General features: G+C 40.5%; 1 protein-coding gene across 1 annotated transcript in view; it reads left to right on the top strand.

Annotated features, from left to right (window-relative positions):
* LOC116271478 (dymeclin-like) overlaps positions 1-18900 on the top strand; it is a 99015-nt gene that overhangs the window by 37453 nt on the left and 42662 nt on the right. Inside the window, exon 4 of the mRNA XM_031658827.1 lies at positions 2327-2440. Coding sequence (XP_031514687.1) covers positions 2327-2440 — 114 coding nt within the window. The remainder of the gene's footprint in view (positions 1-2326; positions 2441-18900) is intronic.

Here is an 18900-nt window from a genome sequence, read left to right as displayed (position 1 = left end):
ACATTACAAGGGAAAAACAGTGATGAATCAGTCTACTCTCACAGCAAATGGATCCATAAAAGTTATCAGGAAGACTGTTGGCACTATGGATTTATATTCACGGTAATAAATGATGGATCTTACCACGGGTGAATACTGTGCTTGCTGATGGTCATGTGAAACCACTGTGATTAGTAATCTGTAATTACCCAGATTATTTTCAATGACATTTTAGTGAGTACAAAAACCGTGTTTTGTATCATCGGGTTTTTAAAATCTAATTCGTTTTATCTTTATCTCATTCTTTTAAATGTATTTTTTGAACATTTTGTAATATGTAAAACATTACTGCTATAGAATATTGCACGATTTATAAAAAACTAGAACATATATTGCAAGCACATCCTCATTTTTTTACTTGTAGATGTATATAACTTGAAAAGTTTGGAAACCTGTGGTCTAGATTTTGGCTGATCATCAAAATCACCTGGAGAGTCTGATGTGTAATAGAAGGTCCCTGACCAGGCCCTGGGATCAGAATTTCACAAGGCTTCTCAGCTACTTCTGATGATCAGCCATGCTTGAGAACTACTCCTTGTCTATATTATCTACTGCTATAAACAAAACGAAAATCCAGTAGTGAAATAGCTTTCAGCACGTGTTAGAAAGAAAAAAAATTCAGTAAGCCTCAAGCATCTGTAACATCTATCTACTTTTTAATTATCATTTTTTTTTTATTTTTTAGAATGTGTTTTTAACAGATATGCTCCTACTCTTTAAATATTTTTTGGTCAAAGAAGATAATACTATGCATAGGTGTTAGGTTGACCCATATGAAATTTCGAACATTAAGCCATTTTTTTTTTACCAACAAAATTGGCATTTTATATGGTTAACCAGTTCTTTTCTCAGAAAAACTATGCTCGTGTTTACAACCTGTGAAGATATTTACACAAAAGGAAAGCATTTATTTTGTGTATTTGTTGTTGCATATTTTTAAAATAGGATTTTAATCTATTACAATATGTTTTGCTATCTGTGTTGTGTCTTTCTTCAAAGACTTATTCACTGTATTATAAAAATCAATTTTTGGACCTGCTGTGTCTAAACTCTGTGAACAAAATATTAATCCCAGAAACTCAAAAAGAACTTGAAATCCGACATGGGAAAGAACAAGGCCCATAGGCACATACCAGAAAAGCAACTTGTGGGCAAAATAAGCAACTTGCCAAGGAGCTGGTGGTGCCAGCAAACTGCTTGAGATAAAGAAATGGTTTATCTGGAATCACAAGCAGTGTCACCAGCCATGAGCTGCCTTTGTTCTCACTCATTGCCACAGAATTGTGGCACATGCTTGTTAATGGCCGTGGCGCCAGCTAAGTCTCTTTACCTTCCAGAACAAATGCATTTGGTGGCATTTATGTAATATAGTGTACTTTCCACTAGCATTGTTAAGAGAAAAGTTATTGTACTCTTAAATAATTAGCATTTAGGAGAGTAATTCTGAAAGAAAATGCATAAAAATGTTTGTGAAGGATTGTTTGTAACTTAATATATTATACCTATGAAATAGAAGATATAAAAGGTAATGCTCAACTTTACAAAAACACAATAATTTTTTATATTTTTGCATGTCTGACTATAAACACCTAAATGTTATTTTCTTGAATTTAAAAGGGATCTGCAGTCTTCTTGATTTATGAACGTTGTGGTTTTAAAAATAATTTGCTGAAAAATGACATTTTGTTTTCATTTTTTAGTGACAAATATTTAGGAACAGTGTATTTCCAGAATGCTACTGTTTTAATATCTTGCTACATACTTTGGGCTGTGCTATAACATGAAGCAAAAGTAATTATAGGTTGCTATTCGTTATCCCTGGTGATCACGATAAGGGAAATGTGGCTAAATTCATAGATAATCCCCAAAACATCATTTTAGCCATTAGTTTCAAATTCTTTCCTGTTAAGCCCTTATGAGAGAGAGAGAGCTACTATTAAGCTTCAAAAGTGATAGGCTTTAGGGTTTAGCTTTCTCTCCCCACTTTCTGTTGGATGCTGCTCTATAAATGAAATGTAAATGCAAGGTTGGGCAGCACAAGAAAGAGTAGAATTCAGGAGGCTACTTAATTCACAGAATGAATAATCAGCCCTGGATATTGAGGGGTTGCGCAATTCTGATTCGGCTATCAAACCCAACAGAGAACAAACTGTGTTTAGGAGGGCTAGTGAATTAAAAGCCAGGTCACTGTAGGAATGGAATCATGATAGTTTACCATGTGAGGAAGGCAACTACTAAAAATACACTTCATACATCTTGTTTAAAAAAATAACACTTTACATTACAGGTGATCACCTTCTTTAGCTCAAGGTTGCTGCAAGCTGGAGCTGAGCTGTCAGTGGAACGGGTCCTGGAAATCATTAAGCAAGGCGTCATTGCGCTGCCCAAAGACAGACTGAAGGTAAGATGGCTAAAGAAATGTCCACTTGACACTGCCATGTCCCTTGATGTAAATGTTAGTGTCTGAGCAGGCCCTATCCAGAATCATGCTGCTTACCCAGTACATAGACTAGAAGGGCTCCTCAGAACTGTGACAAAGGTTTCTGACAGCTTTTCAAAAGAAGATAGCAAAAGAAGCATTAATACTTTCATACCACTGCATATCCTACAAGCAACCATGGCATGCACTATAATTCATATACTGTTAATAAAAGGACACCTTATTTCTTTAACCCAGTGAAACAAATTCGGCCTTAAAAGTATCATCACGAGTTGTTGGGAAGGTGATGATGAAGATGATCACAACAGTAGCTAATATTTACATAATATTAACTCAGGTGCCACACAGGTTCTAAATGTATTATATCAAACTCATTCAGTCCCTACCACAGCCCTTCAAGGTGGGTAGTGGTATCATCCTAATTTTTCAGGTGAGGAAACTGATGTACAGTGAAGTTAAGAAACTTAGCCAAGGCCATACAACTGGAAAATGATGGAGCCTGGAGATTGAAACCCAGGAAATCTAGCTCCACAGCCCACATTCATGATTGCTGCACTGTTTACTGTGTGCCTGGGATGTAGTAGTGGAAAGAGATGCACTTCGTGGAGATGGTGGGGGAAATGCTGTATTTGAAGAAGGCATTTACATCTGTGTGATAGATGTATTCCTGAAGCAGTCTCACAATATAAAACTCATACTTCAAGACTAATTATCCCATAAGAAAAGATGTAAAAGAGATCCTTTGGGGAATGCATGAATGTACAGCATTGCAGCTTACTTTTACTTTACTGTTCTTTTTAATTTTTTCTTCATTAGCTCTAATTTTTTAGAGTGCTTTCACATAAATTACCAACACAGGAGGTCATAGTGGATATTTGGCCTTCATAGTGTTTTATCACAACTCACGTCTGTTCCAGTGTTACTGTTTTTGGGGGCTGTGTTGTTCAGCACTATCACTAGAACCACTGCTTAATGAATGCTTGAGAGATATTGTTGTAGGATATAAAAATATTTTCAATTATAACAACAGAGTTTGTAAAATAACAGCACATTAGTCATCATAATCACTTACAGAAGTTCCACTGTACATAAACAACAGTGAGATTCACACGGTACTGAGCAAAGATGGCAAGTGTTCTGTTTATCAGCCAAAGTGGCACCACCATGTGGTAAGAGCATAAAAACAGGTTACAGTTCACTGGGTCCTCCAGCTTGGATGTGTTCCTATTCCAGATAATTTTTTAAATATAGAGAATTCATATTATTTCCATTTTCACATAAAGTAAGACCTTGGTTTGTTGGTTGGTTTGGGGGTATTTTTGTGGGATTTTTTTTTGAACTATTTCAAATTTATGTAGACTATACCATGTGAACCAGTACAAAAAAATCCATGAGGATTAGAGTGGCTAGTCCCAGGAAGTGATGGATCTTGGTGTCTAAGCTCAGTCAGGAACAAAGTAGAAATATCAAGGCCGCCAAAAAAGGACACTGCAATGGAGTCTGGGGAAGGTTGATCTTGTAGTTTACTGTAATACTTACCTTAAAGCAAAATGAATTACAATGTGCTGGCTAAGTACTTGTATGTTAATATTTGTTCATTTATTATACTATGTTCAAAAATAAAATGTCATTTATATTTGAGACAGTGACATATAAACAAAAATGAAACTCTTTTCGTTTTTCAGAATTATGGCTAAATAGAGAAAATAATTGATCTATGATGGGTCCCAGGCAAGTTGACTCTGATTTAGAGCAAGATCCTATTGAGGCCAAGGTCATGGGTAAATTTCTTAAGTGGGCCAGTTAATTGGTTCTGGAACATAGCAAGAAGTTGTACTCCTGACCTCAGCTTGCCATCTCACTTCATGGTTGCAAAAGGATAGAGGAAGGATGATTCAGCTTAAAAAAAAAAAAAGAACTATCACCAGTACTAGAAAAGATTACATTTACTAAAATTACATTTACCCACAGATGGTGAGTCATCCTAGTTGGTTTAAATGATAGCATATTATTACCACAGATGTTACTAGAAAAAAAAGGCTGTTTATCCTTACAATCAAGCCTTATCTCAATTATTTTAATCATCTTTTTGGATTGAGTGTTTATGATAAAATGAATCACTTAAAACCTCTAGAGTTTAATTCACAGAATACCACAGTATCTAAAGTTGATTGAAAATTCAAGCTGTGTTGAATAATGTTTACATTATGCTACATGACAGCACATTACAGTCTTTGGAGTAGTTTACTAATATATACTGATAAAATAATTGTCGGGTATGTAATAATAGTTTTATACATGATATTGATGTAAAAGAGTTGGTTTCAAATTGGAAATGCTGTCTTAATAAGCTCTCTGTGAAAATGTGGAATAATATATACTGATTGATTTGTTGTTTCTTAAAATATATAAATTAAACACTTAGAAACTCAAAATTATTTACTACTACCTTCTGGGTTGTTAAGAGGATCACAGTGCCCCTTACTCATGAGAAATCCACCAGCTAATGTCAGCTGAAGACAATGAGCCTAAAGTTTTAGAAGTTTCCCTTTCTTTGTAGAATGGAAGCCAAATGTGTAGAAGTAGTATTCTTCCAATTTTGGGCAAGTAAACAGTAAGATCTGGAAGCCCATGGAAGAGTAATTGACTTCCAACCAAATAAAATATTTTTCAATCAAATATTATTTGACATAGCCTTCTAAAATATTTGTGTAATATCCTATGTGGGAATACATACTCTTTGGATAAATCTGTCTATATAGTTAAACAACTTGGCTGTTCAGAGTAAATAGTATTAATATCATTCTAAACATTCTCTTCTTACTGGTATTCTGTGAAGTCTGGGAAAGGCAATACCAGGTAATTATTTTTTCCGGACCCTCCTTCTTAAACAGAGACCTAAAGAACAGGCTCTGAAATTCTGAGTCGCTTATTTCTCCTTTAGGGTTTGGAAGGAAATAAATAAAGTTAGTATGTCCTCTGGGAGCCGACTTAGAAGCCGCAGCTCAAAGCTCTCGCTGTCTGTATCCACGACAGGGCATGTTCCTGGCTCGCATTTCGCTTACTGTGGAGCAATTTGAATGTCATGGTGATGGGTCGGAATCCATCCAGATCTGTGCGTGTTCTCACACCACTACCACCTCAGGTTTCATTATGTTGGACTCTCAAATCCCCTCTTTTCTTCACTTTAGTGAATTATCTATGTCATTTGAGGATTAAGAATTTTACCGTATTTAATGTTTGACAACTAGATAGTACTTTTCAAGAGGAATTAACCAGAAGATAACTTACCTTTTAATGTAAATAAGAAAGTATGGAATAATATGTTATTGACATTAACCAAACTTTTCATATACTCAAGACACTTGATAAGTCATAGGAATTAAAAGTGATTACCAGTTTCACACTAAATGATTTTAAAGCCTTTATTTTATATCCACTTTTTATAACACTTTTGTGGTTTTTAGTTGCATAAAGAAAAATATAAAAAATTATACTAACTGAAATTTCAAGAGGTTTTTCACAGCTTCTTAATATTGACTTGCTTATAACCTTTCCCCTTGCTCCTATTCAGGGGTCTCTTCCCTATCTCACCCTAAGCATCTTGCATTTCTCTGTCAGTTCTCTATCCCCAGAGCAGATTCCTGAGTGCCATAGGGTCCCACAGGAACAACCCCCGTGTGTCCACAGTCACTCTCTTCTGCCTCCCTACACATCCACACTCCTTGTGCATCTCTACCTGTGGAAATATGAATAACCAGCATCCTCCCTCTAACACGAAAGTACTGTTAGATCCCAAACCCTAGAAATTCTCATTTCTCAAGTCATTCCTTTCCCTCCACATTGCCACCCTCCCATGTGGCTTCTCCACATTTCCTCCACAGTCTATTGCTATAAACTCCTAATCGGGGTCCCCACTTCGCATCCTTCTTCCACCCCAGGCGTCCTTAGCCCTGTTGCTGCCCTTATACCCTGCTCTGATCCAGCATGCAAGGCACTTCATGGCCTAGCTCCTGACTTAAGTTTTGTTCCTTTTCCTCCTACGGATTCTCTGCCCCAACGCTGTCAGCCACTAGCCGATTGCCAGGTGGACAGAGTCCTTGCATGCCAGGCCTTTGTGTGTGCAGCTTCTGGGTCCTCACAGTTTCGTGGCTTGTCTGTCAGGTGAGCCGATCGTGCTCCCCGCTTTCTATGAAGCCCACTCCGATTCACCCATGCACACTCGGTGGTTTTCTCCACATTCCTATGGCACCATGTATGTCCCTCCATTATAGCAAAAACCATCCCCCAGCACACCCATCTCATTCAATACATATTCGTGGGGTAAATTAACTTCTCCACTCCACCTCTGGATTCCTATTTCTCTCCTTCTCAGCCAAAATCCTGATTTCTCCTTTGGTCCTTCAACTCTCCTTATTCACTGCACAGCATTAGTGCAGAACATTAAAGGAGGGACTCCCAGTGAAGAGTGAGGCTTTTCTCCATGGCATGCTGTCCCAAGGCCCCCTCAGCCCAGGCTCCCGGGTGGAAGACAAAGGGTCTCTTACCTCTAAGCTTTCCCTACCAGTTGATTTTCCTGTATTTGGCCCGTCTCCTTCTACCACCATTCTCCTTCTGTCCCGAGATTTGCTTCTCAAGATGTGTGCACTCATCTCTCCCTTTACATTAATTTGCATCATCATCATCATCACTGATATCACCCCTAATATACAAGCAAAGCATCACTTACAAATGTGGTTTGTTTCTTCCTACTGCAGCTCGTTATTTTACTACCACTTTGACCATAGCATTGCTAGGACATTGGGGAAACAGAAGTGTGTAAGACACCACCTCTGCCCTCAGAAAAATGTATTACCTTTCAGGAGAGAAAGGCACCCCCTTGCATTGCAAAGCTGAATAGAGCAGGGCACTTTACGCTGCGTGTCAAATGAATGGTGTAGAAGTTAAGTTCTGGAAGAAGGAATGGAGACACTGCTGGGAAGAACTAGTCAGGGAACATTTAAGAGAAACCTGAACTTGACCTTCTCTGTCTTAAAAGGATGGTAAGGTTTCCATAAAGCTGGGATGAAAGAGAAATCCAGGTGGGGAAATCTGTGTGTGAATACAAGAGAAGGCCCAAGGCAAGTTCAGCTTAGTGTCTAACTGGAACAATAGGACTCCCCTAATTATCTCTGCTGTATTAATGTGGCTTGTATTATTTAATGGTGCAATAAAGTAATTAGACCAGTGGCTTTCAAACTCTTTAGACTGCCACCCACAGCAAAAAATGCATTTTACATCATGATGCAATTCACACATTTATATACAACTGAAATGAAAGTTTCATAAACAGTGCTTACCCTCATTAAATGTGATGGGCTCCAACATTGCCTATTCTGTTTCTTTTTTTAAAATTGCTGATCAGACCCATTAAATTGATTTAATTATCCACTATTATTTAGTAACTCAAGAGAGTTTTAAAAATAATATATCAAGGCTGGGCGTGGTGGCTCATGCCTGTAATCCCATCACTTTGGGAGCCAGAGGCAGGCAGATCACGAGGTCAGGAGTTCGAGACCAGCCTGACCAATGTGGTGAAACCGAGATTGTGCCACTTCTCTCCAGCCTAGGGGACAGAGCGAGACTCCATCTCTAAATAAATAAATAAATAAAGTATCAAATCACTGTTTTTCAAAGTGTGATCCTCATATCAGCAGCATCAGCATCCCCTAGGAACTTGCTAGAAATGGAGGTTCTCGGGCCCTACCCCAGACCTATGGAATTAGAATCTGTGGAGCTGGGGCAGTCAACGCTTTAACATTAGCCCCTGTGTGAACTGATGCCTGCTCCAGTTTGAGAAGCACAGCACTAGATAATTGCTCCAAACACACCAGCCCTCTCCACTCTTAGAGCCTTGCCTGGATCACTCTCCCTACTCCAGTTGTCCACTGGCCTCATTCCTGCATCCCCTTCAAGTCTTTACTCTCGTGAGCAAATCTCTCTCTCCATCAGGCCTGCCCGACCTCGCAGTTTACATTTCTGCACTCCCAGTCCCCCAGTCCTACTGTATGTTTTCTTTTACCGCAGCATTTGTCATCTAGCATACTGTATAATTATTTATTATTATCCTCCTAGATAACGTAAGCTCCAGGAGGCAGAGGTCTTCATATTTTGTTCACTGGGGTATCTGAAATGTACCTGGCACATACTGGGCACTTTAATATTTGCTGGATGGGAGGGAGGGAGGAAATGAGAAAGAGAAGGATATCAACAAACAGTGGGCCCGTTGACCATAAAATGCTGCTTCAAGAAAATGTCCTTTGAAGAATGGCTCTCCATAGACTCTTAAAAGGTCAGCTTTTATTCCAGAATATTATAAAGAAGCTCAGTTAAGACTGGAGGTCTCGGTCACTTTGTTGGAACAGTCGCTTTTTAAAAGTCTACATTATTCCACACTTATGCATTCTTATAGCTACAAAACCCTTCTGTGAAGACCTCTACTTTAGTAGTTCTCATCAATAAGCTAATTCCTATGTAAACTGGCCTTACTAAATTTTTAATAGTTTCTCAGGGGTTGTCTTCTTGACTGTCACCTGCAGTGATTTCATAGTTCAAGCAGAGTAAAATATTCTGATTTATGTTATGAGGATAAAATTTTCAAGTGATCTCATTTTTTCCTATTTCTGAACCTTTCTCAGAGGGTAAAGAGCATGGAGAGCCTGTCAGGCTCTACGAGAGTCCAATAAAGAGCCACTGTTTGCTTTTTCTGGTTCATTCTCTCTACTTTCCCTGATCCATGTAGAGCATGTGTGTGTTCAGGGCCTGATAGAAAGTCGAGGAGACCGAGTGCCTGACACCGTCCACCAGCCCAGCAGCAAAGCCTCTTCTTCAGACTAAATCTGCTGCTAGCATATAGCTACTTTAATTGTACAAATGATGTCATTTGGCTTTTTTCTCCTGTTTTTGTTTTTATCACTTTAGACTTTTAAAAAATCGTTTTCTCTCTTTCCTGAAATATTATTACCTTTTTGCTGTGGGATGGGAGCTAGGAAGCATTCAGCATAAAGGGGATAGTTCTGTGCTGGGCTTCTATCCTCAAAGGGGAGATGACATTTCTGCCATTTCACCAGGCCCAAAATGATCTCTGCAGAATTCAACAATCACAGTGGCTCTCCCTCCCATTCTGACTCTCCTTGAGTTTCTTGTCCAGTAAAGACAAAGATCAAGTCTTGTAAGTTATTTCGGCCTCCCATGGAATAGTAAACTCAGGCTCATAAATGGCTCCGGAAACTGCTACAATAATGTAATACCTGATTCTTAGGACCATTTAATCCCCATGTGAGAAATTTTCTGTTATGAACTCCACGATCTCACATGCACACATGCACACACACACATTTGCAGGATGTTGCTACAGTTTTCCAAGTCACCAGTTCTACACATTGAGAAGGAAGCAAATGGGAAATCTTAGCCAAGGCCAGTTCCTCAGTTGAATCCCTCCAGAGTCATTTTGCAGGACAAGGGCTGTAGGAAGGCACAATAGAACACTCATAATGTTGATACTAGAATCTCTTCTGATTGGGGTTATCTCAGAAGGAATCTGGTCACAGTGATTCTCCCTCCATTAAAATGAGGACTTCAAGAGAATTCTCTTAATTAATGAACAGTCCCCTGGAGCACTCTTTTCATATGCAGGTTCCGGATCCCACCTGAGATTCCAACCTAGTAGACTGGTGATGAACTCAGGAATCTGTCTGGTTAAACAGTTCTTTGAGCAGTGCTGATAACCTGCCAGATTTGGGAACCACTACTGTATGGACCAGTTTTCTTCAATTCCCTGCCCTCACAAAAGCTAAGGAGATGATGGCTAGAATTAACAGTTGGCCGTGATAAGGTTGAAGCTGTTTTTTCCAACTTCCCTACAAACGACAGAGAACTTTCACTTTGTGATCCTTAAAGCAGATTCCTTTAAAGTAGAAAATCTTTTACATGTAACCCAAATATAAGATGAGAATTACTTTAAAACGAGACAGAGTAGTAAAATCCCATTAATAAAGTCTGTGGCCTTTTAAATGTTGCATATGCTTTTCAGTCTGACGTAAGTATCCCTCTTTTGACTCAACTTCCTTTTTCTTGGTTGTTTACTATTCTGTTAACATTAATTGAGCACTTGTTCTATACCAGGTGCTCTGGTAAGTATTTTTATGTAGGTGATCTCATTTAGTCTCCCTAGCAATTCTATGAAGTGTAAGGATAATTTATATTCTGCAAGTGAGGAAACTGAGGCCAAGGAGTTCATTGGAGCCAGGTGCAGTGACTCATGCCTTTAATCCCAGCAGTTTGAGAGGCTGAGTGAGGCAGGAGGATAACTTGAGCTCAGGAGTTTGAGACAAGTCTGGGAAACATAACGAGACCTCATCTCTACTAAAACTACCCCCAAAAGAATTAGCCAGGCATGGTGGTGCACACCTGTAGTCCCAGCTATTCAGGGGGCTAAGGCAGGAGTATCACTTGGGCCTTGGAAGTTGAGGCTGCAGTCAGCCCTGATCCTACCACTGTACTCCACCCTGGGTGACAGACAAGATTATTTTAGTCCCTCTTATCTTTGAGCCATAAATTTCTTTCAAATCCTAAATTTTTGCTTCCACTTAACCCATTTGCTTATTAGACCAATTTGTGTAACTGAAAGCATACATAATACACCAAATCAAGTCCTTGGGTTTGAAAATATCTGTATCAATGCTATAGAGTAACCTTTGAAATGTTCGACAGTTGTGTCCATTGCCGCTTTATGAAGTACTGAAAGACTGTTAGGCCTTTCTTGTACTTTCTTGTACATGGTATTGAAATTGCAGTAAACATGCAATGGGTTGGCCAAGCGCGGTGGCTCATGCCTGTAATCCCAGCACTTTGGGAGGCCGAGGTGGGCAGATCATCTGAGGTCAGGAGTTCAAGACCAGCCTCAACATGGAGAAACCCTGTCTCTGCTAAAAATACAAAATTAGCCAGGCATGGTGGTGCATGCCTGTAATCCCAACTACTCGGGAGGCTGAGGCAAGAGGAATTGCTTGAACCTGGGAGGCAAAGGCTGCAGTGAGCCGAGACTGCGCTGTTGCACTCCAGCCCGGGCAACAAGAGCGAAACCCCATCTCAAAAAAAAAGACATGCAATGGCTTAATGTCATATTTTCTTTCTGGCTAATCATTCTTGATAAACAGGCTAGCCCATGATATTCATTATAATGTCTTAAATTGTTTAATTAAACATATGGTAGATTTGTAAGCAGTTTATAAGCAGTTTTTTTCCTTGGAATTGATCAGCCAATTAAGCATAGTTTTTACTTTGTAATCCTAGGGTAGCAAAATTTAGTCTTTATTATCATTGCATCTTGAATATAGTCATCAACTAAAACACTTAATTGAAAAGTGATAAATATCTAATTTTTTGGCAGCAAAATAAATCTTGCCTAGTATTTTAGTTTGTTCAGGCTGCTATAACAAAATACCATAAACTGGGTAGCTTGTAAATAACAGAAATTTGTTTCTCAAAGTTCTGGAGACTGGAAAGTCTAAGATCAACATGTCAGCAGATTTAGTGTCTGGTAAAGGCCTGCTTCCTGGTTTATAGATAGCCATCTTCCTGCTGTATCTTCCACATGGCAGAAGGGGTAAGGGAGCTTTCTGGAGTCTCTTTTATTTATTTATTTTTATTTTTATTTATTTATTTTTTGACACGAGTCTCACTCTGTTACCCAGGCTGGAGTGCGGTGGCACGATCTCAGCTCACCGCAACCTCCACCTCCTGGGTTCAAGTGATTCTCCTGCCTCAGTCTCCCAAGTAGCTGGGATTACAGCTATGCACCACCATGCCTGGCTAATTTTTGTATTTTTAGTAGTGACGGGGTTTTCCCATGTTGGCCAGGCCGGTCTCGAACTCCTGACCTCAGGTGATCTGCCCACCTTAGCCTCCCAAAGTGCTGGGATTACAGAGCCACCGCGCCCAGCCCTGGGGTCTCTCTTATGAGGGCACTAATCCCCTTCATGAGGCTCCACCTTCATGCCCTAAGTATTTCCCCAATGCCTCACCTCCAAATACTATCACACTGGAGATTAGGATTCCACATATTAACTTTAGGGGAACACATTCAGTCTATGGCACCTAGTTCTCCAGATCATGGTGCTGTGGTTTGAATGTCCCTTCCAAACTTATGTTGAAAATTAATTCCCCAGTGCGGCAGTATTGAGAGGTGAGGCCTTTAAAGTGTGATTGGATCATGAGGGCTCTGCTCTTGTAAATAGATTAATCCATTCATGAAGTAATGGCTAATGGATTAATGGGTATCATGGGAGGGGGACTTGTGGCTTTATAGGAAGAGAAAGAGAGGCCTGAGCTAGCACATTTAGCCCCCTCCCCATGTGATGCCCTGCACTGCCTTGGGACTCTGCAGAGGGTCTCCACCAGCAAGAACACCCTCACCAGATGCAGCCCAACCTGGGACTTCTAAGCCTCCATACCTGGAAGAAATTCCTTTCTTAAACCCAGTTTCAGGTATTCTGTTGTAAGCAGCATAAAATGGACTAGGACACATGGTTTCCAATGACTGCGGGACCCAAGTTCACAGTGCAAGGGCAACTCTGGAAAAGGCTGGCACTCTTCAGTAGAAAAGGAAACATTAAGCTGTGTGATTTTACCTTGAAATCCCTGCTATTAGTTTTGATAGAATTTTTTTGGGTCAGAAATGTGTGATTCACAAACTAAAATTTCCTAGAAAGATAATCTAACTGTGGTGCTTTAAAAAATACAACCAGTTGCCGGGAGCGGTGGCTCACGCTTTGGGAGGCCCAAAGTGCTCCCAGCACTTTGGGAGGCCAAGGCAGGTGGATCACAAGGTCAGAAGTTTAAGACCAGCCTGGCCAAGATGGTGAAACCCCGTCTCTACTAAAAATACAAAAATTAGCCACGTGTGGTGGCAGGTGCTGATAATTCCAGCTACTTGGGATGCTGAGGCAGGAGAATCATTTGAACTCGGATGGTAGAGGTTGCAATGAGCTGAGATCATGCCACTACAGCCCGAGTGACAGAGTGAGACTCCATCAATAAATAAATAAATAAATAAATAAAACCAGTTGTCCTTATTCGTCTGCCTCAACTGTGACTCTTCTGTTAGATTTGTCCAAATTTTGGACCAGTATTTCAGGGAACTTCCTAATCTCTGACTAATAAAATGTCAATTACTGGATTGTGAAAATCACTCCCAGCATGTTCTACTGGCCCCACTTGAAGAGTATCCACTATTTAAAAAAAAAAAAAAAATGGAGGGCGGAGCAAGATGGCCGAATAGGAACAGCTCCAGTCTCCAACTCCCAGTGCGAGCGACACAGAAGACCGGTGATTTCTGCATTTTCAACTGAGGTACTGGGTTCATCTCACTAGGGAGTGCCGGACAATTGGTGCTGGTCAGCTCCTGCAGCCCGACCAGCGAGAGCTGAAGCAGGGTGAGGCATCGCCTCACCTGGGAAGCGCAAGGGGGAAAGGAATCCCTTTTCCTAGCCAGGGGAACTGAGACACACAAAACCTGGAAAATCGGGTAACTCCCACCCCAATACTGCGCTTTAAGCAAATGGGCACACCAGGAGATTATATCCCACACCTGGCCGGGAGGGTCCCACGCCCATGGAGCCTCCCTCATTGCTAGCACAGCAGTCTGCGATCTAACCTCAAGGCAGCAGCGAGGCTGGGGGAGGGGCGCCCGCCATTGCTGAGCCTTAAGTAGGTAAACAAAGCTGCTGGGAAGCTCGAACTGGGTGGAGCTCACAGCAGCTCAAGGAAACTTGCCTGTCTCTGTAGACTCCACCTCTGGGGACAGGGCACAGCTAAACAACAACAAAAGCAGCAGAAACCTCTGCAGACGCAAACGACTCTGACAGCTTTGAAGAGAGCAGTGGATCTCCCAACACGGAGGTTGAGATCTGAGAAGGGACAGACTGCCTGTTCAAGTGGGTCCCTGACCCCTGAGTAGCCTAACTGGGAGACATCCCCCACTAGGGGCAGTCTGACACCCCACACCTCACAGGGTGGAGTACACCCCTGAGAGGAAGCTTCCAAAGCAAGAATCAGACAAGTACACTCGCTGTTCAGCAATATTCTGTCTTCTGCAGCCTCTGCTGCTGATACCCAGGCAAACAGGGTCTGGAGTGGACCTCAAGCAATCTCCAACAGACCTACAGCTGAGGGTCCTGACTGTTAGAAGGAAAACTATCAAACAGGAAGGACACCTACACCAAAACCCCATCAGTACGTCACCATCATCAAAGACCAGAGGCAGATAAAACCATAAAGATGGGGAAAAAGCAGGGCAGAAAAGCTGGAAATTCAAAAAATAAGAGCGCATCTCCCCCGGCAAAGGAGCGCAGCTCATCGCCAGCAACGGATCAAAGCTGGACGGAGAATGACTTTGACGAGATGAGAGAAGAAGGCTTCAGTCCATCAAACTTCTCAGAGCTAAAGGAGGAATTACGTACCCAGCGCAAAGAAACTAAAAATCTTGAAAAAAAAAGTGGAAGAATTGATAGCTAGAGTAATTAATGCAGAGAAGGTCATAAACGAAATGAAAGAGATGAAAACCATGACACGAGAAATACGTGACAAATGCACAAGCTTCAGTAACCGACTGGATCAACTGGAAGAAAGAGTATCAGCGATTGAGGATCAAATGAATGGAATGAAGCGAGAAGAGAAACCAAAAGAAAAAAGAAGAAAAAGAAATGAACAAAGCCTGCAAGAAGTATGGGATTATGTAAAAAGACCAAATCTACGTCGGATTGGGGTGCCTGAAAGTGAGGGGGAAAATGGAACCAAGTTGGAAAACACTCTTCAGGATATCATCCAGGAGAACTTCCCCAACCTAGTAGGGCAGGCCAACATTCAAATCCAGGAAATACAGAGAGCGCCACAAAGACACTCCTCGAGAAGAGCAACTCCAAGACACATAATTGCCAGATTCACCAAAGTTGAAATGAAGGAAAAAATCTTAAGGGCAGCCAGAGAGAAAGGTCAGGTTACCCAGGTCAGGTTACCCACAAAGGGAAGCCCATCAGACTAACAGCAGATCTCTTGGCAGAAACTCTACAAACCAGAAGAGAGTGGGGGCCAATATTCAACATTCTTAAAGAAAAAAATTTTAAACCCAGAATTTCATATCCAGCCAAACTAAGTTTCATAAGTGAAGGAGAAATAAAATCCTTTACAGATAAGCAAATGCTTAGAGATTTTGTCACCACTAGGCCTGCCTTACAAGAGACCCTGAAGGAAGCACTAAACATGGAAAGGAACAACCGGTATCAGCCATTGCAAAAACATGCCAAAATGTAAAGACCATCGAGGCTAGGAAGAAACTGCATCAACTAACGAGCAAAATAACCAGTTAATATCATAATGGCAGGATCAAGTTCACACATAACAGTATTAACCTTAAATGTAAATGGACTAAATGCTCCAATTAAAAGACACAGATTGGCAAACTGGATAAAGAGTCAAGACCCATCAGTCTGCTGTGTTCAGGAGACCCATCTCACATGCAGAGACATACATAGGCTCAAAATAAAGGGATGGAGGAAGATTTACCAAGCAAATGGAGAACAAAAAAAAGCAGGGGTTGCAATACTAGTCTCTGATAAAACAGACTTTAAACCATCAAAGATCAAAAGAGACAAGGCCATTACATAATGGTAAAGGGATCAATTCAACAGGAAGAGCTAACTATCCTAAATATATATGCACCCAATACAGGAGCACCCAGATTCATAAAGCAAGTCCTTAGAGACTTACAAAGAGACTTAGACTCCCATACAATAATAATGGGAGACTTCAACACTCCACTGTCAACATTAGACAGATCAACGAGACAGAAAGTTAACAAGGATATCCAGGAATTGAACTCATCTCTGCAGCAAGCAGACCTAATAGACATCTATAGAACTCTCCACCCCAAATCAACAGAATGTACATTCTTCTCAGCACCACATCGCACTTATTCCAAAATTGACCACATAATTGGAAGTAAAGCACTCCTCAGCAAATGTACAAGAACAGAAATTATAACAAACTGTCTCTCAGACCACAGTGCAATCAAACTAGAACTCAGGACTAAGAAACAAGCAAAACCGCTCAACTACATGGAAACTGAACAGCCTCCTCCTGAATGACTACTGGGTACATAACGAAATGAAGGCAGAAATAAAGATGTTCTTTGAAACCAATGAGAACAAAGATACAACATACCAGAATCTCTGGGACACATTTAAAGCAGTGTGTAGAGGGAGATTTATAGCACTAAATGCCCACAAGAGAAAGCAGGAAAGATCTAAAATTGACACTCTAACATCACAATTAAAAGAACTAGAGAAGCAAGAGCAAACACATTTGAAAGCTAGCAGAAGGCAAGAAATAACTAAGATCAGAGCAGAACTGAAGGAGATAGAGACACAAAAAACCCTCCAAAAAATCAATGAATCCAGGAGTTGGTTTTTTGAAAAGATCAACAAAATTGACAGACCGCTAGCAAGACTAGTAAAGAAGAAAAGAGAGAAGAATCAAATAGATGCAATAAAAAATGATAAAGGGGATATCACCACCGACCCCACAGAAATACAAACTACCATCAGAGAATACTATAAACACCTCTACGCAAATAAACTAGAAAATCTAGAAGAAATGGATAATTTCCTGGACACTTACACTCTTCCAAGACTAAACCAGGAAGAAGTTGAATCCCTAAATAGACCAATAGCAGGCTCTGAAATTGAGGCAATAATTAATAGCCTACCAACCAAAAAAAGTCCAGGACCAGATGGATTCACAGCTGAATTCTACCAGAGGTACAAGGAGGAGCTGGTACCATTCCTTCTGAAACTATTCCAATCAACAGAAAAAGAGGGAATCCTCCCTAACTCATTTTATGAGGCCAACATCATCCCGATACCAAAGCCTGGCAGAGACACAACAAAAAAAGAGAATTTTAGACCAATATCCCTGATGAACATCGATGCAAAAATCCTCAATAAAATACTGGCAAACCGGATTCAGCAGCACATCAAAAAGCTTATCCACCATGATCAAGTGGGCTTCGTCCCTGGGATGCAAGGCTGGTTCAACATTCGCAAATCAATAAACATAATCCAGCATATAAACAGAACCAAAGACAAGAACCACATGATTATCTCAATAGATGCAGAAAAGGCTTTTGACAAAATTCAACAGCCCTTCATGCTAAAAACACTCAATAAATTCGGTATTGATGGAACATACCTCAAAATAATAAGAGCTATTTATGACAAACCCACAGCCAATATCATACTGAATGGGCAAAAACTGGAAAAATTCCCTTTGAAAACTGGCACAAGACAGGGATGCCCTCTCTCACCACTCCTATTCAACATAGTGTTGGAAGTTCTGGCTAGGGCAATCAGGCAAGAGAAAGAAATAAAGGGTATTCAGTTAGGAAAAGAAGAAGTCAAATTGTCCCTCTTTGCAGATGACATGATTGTATGTTTAGAAAACCCCATAGTCTCAGCCCAAAATCTCCTTAAGCTGATAGGCAACTTCAGCAAAGTCTCAGCATACAAAATTAATGTGCAAAAATCACAAGCATTCTTATACACCAGTAACAGACAAACAGAGAGCCAAATCAGGAATGAACTTCCATTCACAATTGCTTCAAAGAGAATAAAATACCTAGGAATCCAACTTACAAGGGATGTAAAGGACCTCTTCAAGGAGAACTACAAACCACTGCTCAGTGAAATAAAAGAAGACACAAACAAATGGAAGAACATACCATGCTCTTGGATAGGAAGAATCAATATCGTGAAAATGGCCATACTGCCCAAGGTTATTTATAGATTCAATGCCATCCCCATCAAGCTACCAATGACTTTCTTCACAGAATTGGAAAGAACTGCTTTAAAGTTCATATGGAACCAAAAAAGAGCCCACATTGCCAAGACAATCCTAAGTCAAAAGAACAAAGCTGGAGGCATCACGCTACCTGACTTCAAACTATACTACAAGGCTACAGTAACCAAAACAGCATGGTACTGGTACCAAAACAGAGATATAGACCAATGGAACAGAACAGAGTCCTCAGAAATAATACCACACATCTACAGCCATCTGATCTTTGACAAACCTGAGAGAAACAAGAAATGGGGAAAGGATTCCCTATTTGATAAATGGTGCTGGGAAAATTGGCTAGCCATAAGTAGAAAGCTGAAACTGGATCCTTTCCTTACTCCTTATGCGAAAATTAATTCAAGATGGATTAGAGACTTAAATGTTAGACCTAATACCATAAAAACCCTAGAGGAAAACCTAGGTAGTACCATTCAGGACATAGGCATGGGCAAAGACTTCATGTCTAAAACACCAAAAGCAACGGCAGCAAA

This window comes from Papio anubis, chromosome 19, assembly GCF_008728515.1.
Source record: "Papio anubis isolate 15944 chromosome 19, Panubis1.0, whole genome shotgun sequence".
NCBI classification, from domain to species: Eukaryota; Metazoa; Chordata; class Mammalia; order Primates; family Cercopithecidae; genus Papio; species Papio anubis.
The sequence above is the reverse complement of the archived record's forward strand: the minus strand, read 5'-3'. Positions and strand labels throughout refer to the sequence as shown.